General features: G+C 50.7%; 1 protein-coding gene across 1 annotated transcript in view; it reads right to left on the bottom strand.

The window, feature by feature from the left end:
* Window positions 1-5115: 5115 nt before the first annotated feature.
* The window catches only part of PTGIS (prostaglandin I2 synthase), a 44965-nt gene continuing 36617 nt past the window's right edge, over window positions 5116-13463 (bottom strand). The window contains exons 8-10 of the mRNA XM_004430287.3: window positions 12909-13090; window positions 11271-11422; window positions 5116-8375 (exon numbers count right to left, since the gene is read on the bottom strand). Coding sequence (XP_004430344.1) covers window positions 8231-8375; window positions 11271-11422; window positions 12909-13090 — 479 coding nt within the window. The 3' untranslated portion in view covers window positions 5116-8230. The remainder of the gene's footprint in view (window positions 8376-11270; window positions 11423-12908; window positions 13091-13463) is intronic.

Below are 13463 nucleotides of genomic sequence, written 5' to 3'. Positions count from 1 at the left end.
TGACGCAGGGCCCCCTGGGAGGCTGGTCCTCGATAGGCTTTGAAGTCCCTGCCCATCACCCCCCTCTAGGGAGATAGGGAGACAACCGATGGCATTTTTGGTTTTTGAAGAGAGTTGCCAGAATTCTGGGTGTTTCCCTCTTTTTCACATCCCCACAAGCTTGGGGATGGCAGGGCACAGAAACACGGGTTTGACCCCTGCCCTGTCTGTTTTTCTGCTTCATCACCCACCACTACATCCCCGCATTTCAGGCAAAGAACTTCCAACCTCTGGCCCAGTGGTAGCTGGTTCCCAAAGACGGCCCCCAGTGAACCTGCCTCCTGGTATCCACGCCCGTTCTCAGTCCCCTCCTCACTGACGCTGAGCTGGGACTTGTGACTCGCATTTACCAGCAGAAGGTGGCATAAGTGACACCAATTCCAGGCCTAAGCCTTTAGAAGGTGGGGCAGCATCCCCTTTTGTGCTGTTGGGAGCCCCAAGCCACGTGCAGGAGAGACCACGTGGAAAGGCCACATGGAAAGTGAGAAGCCCTGAAATTCCGTGGAAAGAGAGAGCAGCTCAGCCGTCCCAATGTCTCAGCCCAGCACAGCCTGGCAGTCGTCCCTGCCAAGGCACCATCCTAAATGTTGCAGCCCCACCTGACACCTGACTGCAACTAATGAGAGACCCCAAGTAAGACCAGCAGCAGAACCATCCAGCTGAGCCCCTGCCCACCCACAAAACCATGAGAAATAATAAAGCAATTTCATTGTAAACCACTACATTTGGGGGCTGTTTGTTACACAGCAACAGATAGCTGATACAGGGTCTGGGCTCACGCTGTTGGGGTGCTTGGAATGCGTCCCCAGCCCAGCCACCATTTGTCCCACACGGTGGACTCCTATTCACCTTTCAAAGTCCAGATCCCGCGGCACTGCCCCTGCCTCCTCACGGCCTGGGTTAGTTTCTCTTTCCTCTGGGAAACTCTTTTATGAGGCTAACTCAGGACACTCATTCTTCCGTCTCCTCCTCTGGTTGTGAATGACAATATTAGCTCATTTAATGCTCACAAAAACCCTATGAAGGAGATGTTATTATTATCTATTATCCCTCTTTTACAAATGAAGAAGCTGGGGCACAGAGAGACGCCCCAAATCACCCTGGTATAAGTGGCTCAGGCGAGATTCAGACCCAGGCGAGTCCATGTTCTAACCACTATGGTATATGGCCTCTAAGTAGAGTCTAAACAGTAATGACATTCATTGTCCCATTTAACACGAAATCCGAAAGTAAGTCATGCCAGGCTCTGTCACAGCAGCATCTAGGAGGTCTCAGGATTCTTGGTGGATTTCTCCGAGATTCTCTTATCCTCATGATCACAAGATGGCTGCCATGGCCACGTTCTCACATGACAACTCCAAGAGAGGGAGGAAGGAGGAATTTCTCCCGTATTTCTGAAGCTCCCCACAGACTTCCCTCACCATCTCATTGGCCTGTGCTGGGTCACATGACAACCACTAGCCCAATCGCTGGCAAGAAGTGCCTGATATCTATATTTGGCTTGGCCTCAGGTCTTGATTTGGAGATTGGGCCCATTTTCTCGGAGCACATGGCTCCCTAATATCTGAAGGAAACCAGGGTTCTTTTAGCAAGGAGGTTGGGGGTTTGGCTCTTGGCCAAGCAATCAGCATTTCTCCCCAGTGGTCAGCCCCCAGAAGACCTGAAATAAAGTCACACAGAGACCCTGATCGCAAGGATCCAGAGGCCCCGAGGGCCACTTTCCCAGTTTTGCATAATGTGGGTGCATCTGCCTTGTGTCTCTCAGGCCATTTAGGCCTCTCTGAGGTCCTGGGGGAGGTCCCAGGGCAAGAGGCTAACACACTGCCAGCTCTCTCCATTCATCACCCTCTGCCCCGCAGACACATGCCTCTGGTTCTCGTCTTAAATGGCCATGATTCCCAAACACCAGTGCAATAAAGGGGCTTGAATTCTCACTGGTCCACTGTGAAACATAAGGATGATGGGATGAGATTTTCATAAAGCTAAATTGATTCCATTTAGAGGAAGGCTGCTGTTGACTTTCCTGCTTAAACTCTCCAAACTCTCCAATGGCTTCCAGGGGCCCTTAGAATAAAGACCAGACTACAGGCCACGGCTGCCAAGGTGTCTCCAGAAGCATCTCCTGCCCCTCTTGCCCGGCCACAGCCTTCCGGGCATGCTCACTGTCTCTCAAATGCACAAGCCCTTTGCCTCTTTAGGGTCTCTGCATTTGCTGTTCCTTTTCCCTAGAACGTTCTTTTTTTTTTTTTTTTTTTTGTGAGGAAGATCAGCCCTGAACTAACATCTGCTGCCAACACTCCTCTTTTTGCCGAGGAAGACTGGCCCTGGGCTAACATCCGTGCCCATCTTCCTCCACTTTATATGGGACGCCGCCACAGCATGGCTTGCCAAGCGGCTTGTCGGTGCGCGCCCGGGATCTGAACCCCAGGCCTCTGCGGCGGAGCGTGCGCACTTAACTGCTGCACCACGGGCCGGGGCCAGCCCCTTCCCTGGAACGTTCTCGATCTGTTTTTTTGCCAGGTTGGTTCCTCTTCATTCAGACCTCAGCTCCTATGCCACCTCCACGGCCACCTCCACAGCCATCTCATCTCTGTTTTACCGTCACACTGCATCGTGCTGTTTGCTTGTCTCCGCAGCCCTTCTCTGTGCCTAACATTATATTTAGGTTGATTTTCCTTGCTGAATTATCTCTTCCACTTGAATGTAAAATCTAGGAGGGCAGAGACCTTCCCGGACTATCGCAGTCTCCTCCTCGCTGGTCTCCTGGCTTCCTGCCTCTCCCCCTACAGCCCATTCTTCACACACATAGAGCAAGAGGGATCCTGTTAGAATACATGTCAGACCACATCCCTCCTCTACCCAGAACCCTCCATGGCTCCCAGCCACACTGGCCTCCCTCCTGTTCCTGCAAAGAGCCCGAGAGCTTCCTACCTCAGGGCCTTTGCATTTGCTGTTGCATCTCTCTGGAACATTCTTCCCTAGGATACTCACATGGTTTGCTCCTCTCACGTCCTTCCAGTCTCTGTTCAAAGGTCACCTTGGAGAGGACCTATTGAAAACTGCACTTTTCCATCCTCTTTCCCACCTTTATTCTTCTCTATAGCACTTATCACCATCTGCCATAATTTGTATTTTACTTATTTACCTCGTCTTTTGCTGCCTCCCCCATGAGAACGTCACTCCACGTAGACAGGGATTTTTTTGGTCTTTTCTATTCACTGCTGGGTCCCCATCGCCTAGAATGGTAGCTGGCACGTGCAGGGTGCTCAAAATACTTACTTTTTAAAATATACATAACAATTTTATTGAGATATAAATAACATACCATAAAATTCACTTATCTAAAGGGTACAAGTCAACGGTTTTTAGTAAATTCACATAGTGGTGCAACCACCACCACAATCAATTTTAGAACATTTCATCACCCCCAAAAGAAACCCCATACCTTTTAGTAGACACCCCCTATTTCTCCCCAGCCCCACCCCAACGCCTGGCAACCGCTAACCCACTTTGTGTCTCTGTTGACTGGCCTCTTCTGGACATTTCACGTAAATGGAGTCATACAATAGGTGGGCTTTTGTGACTGATTTCTTAGCATACCGTTTTCAAAATTCATCCATATTGTAGCATGTATCAGTACTTCATTCCTTCTCATTGACAAATAGTGTTCCTCTGTATGAACATACTGTACCAGAGTTTGTTTATCCGTTCATCAGTTGATGGACAATTGGGTTGTTTCCACTTGGGGGCTATTCATATGCATTTTTGAGTGAATGGTTGTGTTAATTCTGATATGGAACCTACCTTTCTGCTTTAGGGGTATTCAAATGTCCTTTCATAGATTCACGGTGGAAGTAAATGACAAATGTATTTCTTAATGTCCTTACCTGGAGACTTTCCGTTGACTTTAATGGTACGGGGTAGTGAACGGTGACATCCTGCTGCTGCAGACCTCTGATATAGAGTCAATGGCTCAGGGAGGCCAAGTGTTGTCCCCCTGGCCCTGCATGTGGCTCACATGATGACTGATAATGCAGCACTTCTCAAGCTGGGGTATGGTGACCCTCCAGGGGCACATATTGGTCTCCTGGAGAGAAAGACTACATTTCCCAGCCTCCTAGGCAGCAAGGAGTGTTATATGACTAAGTTCTGACCAATAGGTTGAAAGCAGGAGATTTTTCTCATCTTTGCTCCTCCTTGCTTCCTGCTGGCTGGAATGTGAACCAAATGGCTGGAGCTCAAGCAGCCATACTGGTCCCTGAGGTGGAAACCACTGGTTACAGACGCTGAGGGAGGGACCAGAAGGAAGGGGCTTGGTGATGGTGGAGATGCCACACCACCTCTGGTCTCCTGTATCTGCCTGAGAAAGAAATGTCTGCTGTGTGTGTTATGCTAACATTTTAATGTGCAAAATGTCGCAGTGTTTCTCTGAGATGTCTGTCACTCACAGCCAAATCCAATCGAATGTGCCTCCATGGCCCCCTCACAGATGAGGAAACTGATGGGAGGGACACTTGCCTCAGGACATTATTTTTACTGAAAGATTTGAGAGAAAAAATAATTTTCCCTTTTTTATTTTTCCCAAAGCTAATTTATTTCACCCCTTCTTTTTCATAGGAAAACAAATGCATACATTATGGTGAAGGAAAGAGAACGTCCAGTGAATATTTGAGAGCCCTTTTCTGCTTGTCTTAATTTGGGCTGTGAGCTTCCACCCCAAGGTCATCTAGGGGTACCCGGTCCCTCTTCTGCCATCAGGAAGATCATTGACAGAAAGACCCTGAACAGGGTCTCTGGAGGGAGAGAGGCCTGCACTGGAATCTCGCGTCTACTACTTATTGACCACATGATCTTGGGCAAGCCACTTCACCTCTCTGACCTTCAGTTTCTTCCTCTGTACAAATGGAGACAATAACATATGCCTTGGCGGGTGGCTGGACTGGTGACTTGATTCTGTCTACAAAAGGCCCGTCCCAGAGCTGGGCACACAGTAGGTGCTCTGTGCTTCCTTCCCAGGCACTAACGTCATCATTCTGGACACAGCCGACTCTCGATCCGAATCACACTCAGAGGCAGTTCCACAAACAAGGATGGTTTAATATATTTCAGCATGTTTCCGCTCAACAATATCATATGAAAATAGAACTCTTTATTAAAACAGCGAGGCATGACAACTACGGCTCCTCACGAAACAATATGTTTATAAAAAAAAAAAAAATCAATGACTTTGGGCAAGACACTTCAGCTCTCAGAGCCTGTTTCTCCATCCGGAGAACAGGCAGCTGGGGCGTCACCAGCTCACTGCGGCGGGGCCCACTGGTGGTAGGAGATGACCTGGGCGGCACTTGGACCAGGGGTAATGCACGGTTGACCCACGTGGTGAGCAGCATGCTCCTCCCCCCGTCCCTTTCACCCGTGGTCGTCAAGGAGAAAGTCTCAGGGTGGTGCTGGCATATGGCTTTAACGCCACTCCAACACTCGCTCGTCTTATTTTGTAACGGAGAAGAGACAGACCTCAGGCCTTGGTGACACCCGCACGGAGGCTCCCTCTCCAGCGAATTTATTTTTCACAGTCACTTTCTGTTTTTGGCAGCGAGTGATACATGTTGCCCATTACCGGCAGCGATCGAAAAAAGTTCCCTTTTTAAACAAACTGAAGTTTAAAAAAATGAGTCTGTTTCAAGGAAAATGTCTGGTAAACAACAATACAAAATATAGCAAAAAAAATTAATAATGAGGACGGTAGGGAAACACTTCATCAGATCAACCTAAGGGTATTTCTCACATATGTCCTGCAATTTGGTGATTCTAAAGCAAGATATGAAGAAACACAATGATGTCCAGGTCCCTTCCTAACTAACCTGTAGCAAACGGCAAACCCAGTCGTCTTCCTCTCTTTTCTTTATTGCTTATATTTTTTAAAAGAAGAAGAAAGGGAAAAAAAAGAAGAAAAGAAAATAATAAAGATGAAAACAGGGAGGGTTTACATCATTGTTCTGCAAGCTGTACTTCTCTACCTCCAGCACCCGCTGGAGCAGCCTGGTGGGAGCATCTCTCTTCCTAACGATCGTGGCTCCAGGGAGGTGCCGCCTTTAAAGGGAATGGCCCTGTCTTGATCACAGGTGAGAATCTAGTCGCAGTGACAAGTGGCCCTGATCTGGAAGAAGGAAGTCATGAGGGCTTTCCCCCAGCACACCGGGGTAGCAGCCACGCACAAGAGATCTCCCTGCAGCTATTTCTGCCAGCCTTCTTCCTTCCCTTCCAAGCCAGGAGGAGGCAGCTGAGGGTTGCCATGGAAACTGGCTCTGTCCTCCCACAGGAGGCTGCCAGCCCTGATTTCCTGCGGAGTTCAGAAGCAGGCGGCAGCGGGGGTCACCCAGGCGTGAAGATGGGTTTCCCTGGGGATATCCTGCCTCCTGCCAATCACAGTGTCTGTCTGGGAATCCTGGGGGTGCCTGGAGGCTGACGGCCAGGGAAGCCCCCAAGCCCCAGCACTGCTCCGAGAAGAGACTAGCCCCTGGAACATGCAGAGATCTCAGGTCTTCTTTCCCCCCTCCAGCTAAAGCTCCAGGGACCTAGCTATGTGTGTGTACATGTGTCTGTGTCTCAAGAGATGCATCCACCCATGGGTGCCTCTGGCTCTGTCGGCTCTCTGAAGGCAAACAGAACTGCCCCTCCACCACCCCCTGGAGCCCAAGGAATGCAGAGCTGCCCATCTAGCATTTGCTACCGGGACAATAAGTCTCTTTGTTGAATTCTACCAGCTCATAAGCTGTGTGACCCCGGGCAAGTCACTTCACCTCTCTGAGCCCATTTCCTCCTCTATAAAGAGGACATAACCATCCTCTCGTCACAGAGATGCTGTGAGAAATAGAAATACTATGTCTACTGTGCCTGTCACAGGCATTTAGAGAGTCCTCAATAAATAAGACCTAAATTAATAATAATGTCTACCATCATAATAAAGTTTTCCAGGCAATTTTTTGCTTTGAGCTGTTTTGTTTTGGTTTTGTTTTTTTCTAAAGCCGATGCCAAAGCAAGTTTTCATCACTGATCTGCTTGTTCAAAGGGTGGTGCACCCAGGATAAGATGGACCATTGGTCTGAAGACCAATTAGCAGGTTCCCACCACCTCCTACAGTACCTCGTCTAAGAATTAGAACTGGGTTCTCAAACTCGAGCGCCGTCAGGGGCCAGGAGGTCCTGTGGATGGAGAAGCAGACCAAGAGGAAACCCTGCGGAACCAGAATGCACGTGACCCAGATGAGGGAGGAGGAGAAGAGAGTGTATTTTTTTTAAGTGTAGGCCAAACAAAAGAGGTGTGCAGACCAGATCGTGCCCACAGCCGGAGCTTCTGAGCCCGAATGTAGGAAACCAACACCTCCTCTTTTTCGTCCTGACCAGCCTGAGAAGCCCCGACTAATCCCTTCCATCGGGGCCACCCCATCAGGGCTGCCTCTTTCTTATTCCTGACTGGAGTGTCAGCCCTCCCGCCCCCTCTGGAGCCCACGACCCTGGAACAGAGAGCTCCTCTCCCCAGAGCCCCGTGTTCGGAGGGTGCTCACGATCTACACCTTGGATGCAGCAGCCTCAGGCAAACCTTCCTGCATTTTCTCAAGTATTGGTGTGAACACAGGGACAAGGGAAGCGTCTAGTGAGTGTGGCACCTCGGAAAGCAGACATGCTAAGGGACTCCTTTGGCTTTAGCTAGTTTAATAATAATTTGGGGACAGACCTTATTTCAGGAGACACACTGCTGGATCGCGACTGGCCTTTGTATGGCCAGCATCTGCCTCGCCTGGTGAAGGCCTGGACCACACCATCGTCAAGGGCTTGTACAGGGGCACCTCCAGGAGGCGGGGCACAGCAGTGAGGTCCCCTACTTTTGCCCGGTCTGCCCTGGCTTTTGTGGATCTCATGAGAGGAGCAAGGGGAGCTGGGAGCAGAAAGAGCCTCATTTTGGAACTAAACCTCTGCAGCAGATAATCCACAGAGGTTTGGCGTCTTTTCTTCATTCGCCTTCTCTCTGCTTCCCTTCCTCCCCTCCCCCGGACACAGCCTTCTAGGGAAAAAGCAGGAGGGTAGTAATGCGGGCACCGTTGGGTAGCTCTGCACCCAGGCCAAACGTGCGCACGGGAAGCTGGGCGATGGGGGGCAGGCTGGGTGGAGGCGAGCGCGTGGACCCCCGGATCTCACGGCCGGATGCGGTAACGGATGGGCACGTCGCGTTCCGGCTGCATCAGCCCGAAGCCGTACCTGCTGAGGTCAAACTCAGGGATCTCCGCCTCGGGGCTGAGCAGCTCCAGGTCAAAGTGGGCAAGCACGAGGAACACGAACCTGCAGAGAGACGGCGTGGAAGGTGTGAGGGACAGGGGGAGTGGGTGCTTATCCAGAGCCAGGCAGGAGAGCAGCGGCTTCCTCCTGAGTCCGATCCCAGCTCCGCTGTGGGAGAAGGAGAGGGAGAGGGCAGAGCCCCAAGTCCACGCGCCCCTCCACATCCGCCAGGCCCGCGGCTGGGCCGGCCCGCGGGCTGGTTCTGGCCGACGGGCTGTGAGCAGCAGTGACCGGGTCAGTTCCACCCCGAGGCGCAGCCTCTCCAGCCCACCTTCCCATGCAGGCCTCACGCTGGCCGGTGCAGCGGAAAGACGCGAGAGCCCGGCCCCGGAGTCTCTGCACCGAGGGAGGAGCCCCCAGGCCACAGCCGGCTTGGTGAGTGGGAACTAAAGCCTCGTTGTTACAAGCCACTGAGGCCTGGGGGTCGCTCGGTACAGCAGCAGAGCCTGGCATCTCCCGATTAATACGGACGGTGACCCTTCCTGACGCCCCCCAACCATACTCATCCCACCCCCACCCCAAACTCCCGGAACCCTCACTGTCCCCCGGGGTCAGGGCTGCTGCTAGACGACAGGCGGCCTTTGCGAGATTAGAAACGGGTACCCCTCCCTCAAGACATTTTACCCCGTCCACGGGAAAACTGTTCTCATACACCAACTTTGCCCCAACAAGCACTCTTTACTGCCATCTTCTGGAAAACTGTCCTAACAAGTAAACAGATCACGTGTGTGATATAATCAGTGTTCCTGTAAATGTGGTGGCAGCCCCATCTGATGGTAACTGCCCCTGCCCGCCCGCCTGATCTGACGTCCCCCCACCTGTGTTAGTAAGGGGCAGGACTGGATCCCCCACCGCCACCCAGGTGCCCAGTGCGGGACTGAGCACACGGCAGGGAGTCGCTGATCCTACTGAATGAGTGAAGAAGAGGGAAGATGAGGACAGAGCGAAGTCACCGCTCCAGACAGGAGAGCTGGGCGCACAACTGGGCTCTGCCTCTTAAGGGCATGTGACCCCCCTCAAGTTTCTTTCCCAGTCTGGGCCTCAGTTTCCCGGTCTGGTCAAAGAGGGTCAAAGAGGGGATGTGTCCCTCTCAGCTCTGAAGCTGTTAGAGGATGAGTTTACATAGGGTGGGAGTTGTGTACCTGCTCCTGGATTTGGATCCTGGCACCTCCGTCACCAGCACATGACTGTGACAATGACGGACCTCCTGAGAGTCAGTGTTAGACTGACACCTGCCTAGCAGGGTTGTCGTGGCAATCAAGTGAGATAAAAATAATCACAAATTAGCTGATTTATTGAAACACTATGTGCCAGACACCATGCTAAGCATTTAGCGTCCATTATCTCTTTTTACCTGTCCCCAAACTTTATAAGGCGGGAACTACAGTCAGTTCTGCTGTAACACTTGTTTTGAACACGTGAGTTTGTTCCAGTGTGATTGATATATTAGGGCACGAATGAAGCGTAACGCAAATTTCACGTTAGCTTGTGTGTAATTTCATCTGCAAGAACAAGAGGAGAGTGCAAAAACCCACACCCAGCTGAACCAAGCTGAGCAGGAATTCAGAAAACACACGCGTGCACACCCAACTATCCACCAACCACTCAGCTCTTGGGGGGGTGGGGGATGTGCCACACCATTTGTAGCAGGGGTTGGATTTCAGATAACCCTCCTTCCATGCTTCACACCAACTCACAGCTGCACTCCATCCATCGGCCTCTTCCACAAGCAAACTTCAAGTCCTTTTCAAAGTAAAGCCCCATATTTATTTTAGCACTTAGGTATTTCGTAACCATTTAACATGCATAAACCTGTACTACCACTTTATCCCTAGGTTCTTATCTTTTTTTACGTGTCACTATGAGGTTTTTGACGGTTGGGCCCCTGCCCCATTCTTCCCACAATCCCTGTGGTTTTCACTGCATGATTTTGCAGGGCCAGTGATTTTTAGGGATGCACAAGAAGTGTTAGAGCGGAACTGACTGCATTCTCGTCTCCATTTTACTGCTGAGAAAAGAGGCCAAAAGATTAACGTAATGTGACCATTCACTTAGCATAATGCCTGCACACTAATGATGGTAATATCAGCAATTACAATAATTACTAACACATATGAAATGCCTACAATGACCCAGGCAGTGGGTGAAGTACTTAGAAAGACCCAGTTCCTTTGTCCTGACACCCTTGGGATGTGGTATGATGAGTACCCCCATCTTACAGTTGAAACAGAGGCACAGAAGGCCACCCAGCTTACGAGGGTCCAGGGAAGAGAATTTATGAGGCATTCAGCCCACAGGCGTTAAAATAACCAGGAGGGACAGTGACCTTTGACCAGCGCCTGCCGAGGGTTCTGAACATGAGCAGCAGCTGCAGGCAGACGGCCATGGCCAGCTGTTCAGAACGTCCAGTGTTTGGTATTTGGACACCAGGCTTGGAGGGAAAACTTGTTGCCAGATCTGATTATTTCAAAAGCAATCAGAAATCTGGCTTTTTAAGGGAGCTCTTCTGATTCTTAAGTTAGCACACACTTACTAGAAGGATGTGCAACTATGACAATACAGCTATCTACTAGGGCTTTGGGGGGGGCGGAAAAAGGAGAAGGATTGGCAATAGATGTTAGCTCAGAGCCAGTCTTCCTCAGCAAAAACAGGAGGATTAGCATGGATGTTAGCTCAGGGCTGATCTTCCTCACACACACAAAAAAAAGTTAGCACACACTTTTAAAAACACAAATAAATAGATGTGTGGGCAGGAGACGGCTCATGGGCTTCTCGTCTGGAGCCTCTGCCCGGAACCCTTCTCCCGGCTGAGCCCCGGGTCTTGGGAGACGATGGCGGGTGCCAAGGAGCCGGAGCAGGAGCCCCCCTCCCCCGGCCCGCCCCCCACCCCGCACTCACTGTTTGATGCTGTTGCTGGCGTAAGCCCTCCCCAGGCACTGGTTGTGCCCCGCTCCCCAGGGCATGCTGTAGTTCTTCAGTCGCTTTCCGTCCTTGTAAAAGTCTTTCTTCTCTGTTCCATCAGCGTTCAGGAATCGGTTGTATTTAAATACCTGAAACAGGAAGAGGGTCCATTTCTGACTCTACCCCTACAAATGCATGCACGAAGGAAGAAGCAGGAGGATGTTCATCGCAGTCTTGCTTATAAAAAGAAAAAACTGGATATACCGTAAAGACCAATCGACTGGGGACTGGTTAAAAAATTACATCAGCTTATTAAAAGGCTGAGCTCAGTCTGGGTGTGCTGACGTGGGAAGAATTCTTAAGACTGGCTGTTGAGTGGAAAAAGCAAGTTTTGGAATAGCGTGTATTATATGATCCTATACACACACCTATCTCTTCATATGTGCGTGAGCATGTCTGTAAAGGCATAAAAATAATTTAAAGGATGTACTCTAAACCACTGTTAGGGAACTGGAGAGGAAGGGAAATGAAAAATTTTTACTTTTAAATATATGTCCATATATTTCTATTTTACAAGTATATGTTACTTTTGAAATTTAGAATTAAAAAAATTGTTTTTCACAAAGAGAATGTCCATTTCCTTTGGTTACATCGTAGAGTGGTAACGTGAGGATTGTTTCTGAGTACAGGGCTGGGCACAGAGTAGGTGCTGAATGAAAGGTGGGTGGAAGGATAGGTGAATGTACCGGTGAATAGATTGATAGATGGAAGGGTGAGTTGACGGATGGATGGATGGATAGGTGGCTGGATGAGTGGATGGATAGATGGTGGATAGACGGATGGACGGGTGGATGGATAGATGGGTGGATGGGTGGATGGATGGATGGGTGGGTGGGTGGGAGAATGGATGGATGGATGGATGGATGGATGGGTGGATGGATGGATAGGTGGATGGATGGATGGATGAAGGATGGGTGGATGGGTGGATGAGTGGGTGGGTGGGTGGATGGATGGGTGGATGGATGGATGGATGAAGGATGAATGGGTGGGTAGATGGATGGGTGGGTGGATGGATGGATGGATGGGTGGTTGGGTGGGTAGATGGATGGATGGATGGATGGGTGGATGGATGGATGGGTGGATGAAGGATGGATGGGTGGGAAGATGGATGGGTGGGTGGGTAGGAGGATGGGTGAGTGGATGGGTGCATGGGTGCATGGATGGAGGTGTGGATGGATGAGCACATGTATAGCACAGGGCCCGGCATATAGCAGGCACCCAAATCTATTAGCAATTGTGAAAGTTTGCCCCATCTCGAAGTCTAAGGAGAGGAAAACGTGTTGAGAAGCTGACATTATAACATTCTGAAAAAAAGAAACTTGCTCAGGTGTCACTTACAAAGTACTCCGTGTATGCCAGGTGCTGTGAAAGCCTTTCCTACAGGATCTCATTTAATTTTCCTGACAACCCTGTGAGGCAGGTGCTATTATGAGGTCCATTTCACAGGTGAAGAAACAGGGACACAGAGAGGTGAAAAGGTCACACAGCAAACAAAGGGCAGAATTGCGCTGCCACTCAGATCTCACTGATCCCGAAGCCACTGATTTTTCCCTCCGTCCTTGGCATGCCATTTACCTCTGGGTCTGTGTAGATTTCCGGGTCCCTCTGGGGACTCAGGAAGGGAAAGAGGAGGAGGCGGTCACCACGTCGCAGGTTGAATTCCCGCCCGTCTGCCATGGGCAGGGCCAGGTCCACCACGACCTCGCGGGTGATGAAGGGCGCGGCCGTGAGCCTGAGGCTCTCACTCAGCACGCTGTCTGCAAGGGGCAGGGACAGGGAAGGGTCAGGTCCTCTCACCCACTCCAATGCCACCCTCAGCCCTCATTTTACAGAGGAAAGCAGGGAGGCTCAGAGACAGTGCACGACCTGCCCACTGTCGCACTGAGGCAAAAAAGGCCAGGTGATGAGATGTGATTGCTACCGTCCCTCAGAGACCTTGGACGTGAGGGTTTGCGTCTGACCAGAGGAAAAGCTGTGAGGGAAGGTGGGAGCTAGGGAGATATCAGAGAAGGCTAGGGAGAGAGCAGGGCCACCAATATTGGTTGTTTCTGCCTGTCCAGCATACACTCCCCTTCTGGAAACAGTTTCCCGATTTTCCTCTGGGGGCCACTCCTCTCCCACTCTCAGGGG

Source organism: Ceratotherium simum, chromosome 21, assembly GCF_057802395.1.
Source record: "Ceratotherium simum simum isolate JZ-2026a chromosome 21, ASM5780239v1, whole genome shotgun sequence".
Classification (NCBI taxonomy): Eukaryota; Metazoa; Chordata; class Mammalia; order Perissodactyla; family Rhinocerotidae; genus Ceratotherium; species Ceratotherium simum.
This window is presented reverse-complemented; position numbering and strand designations above follow the sequence as displayed.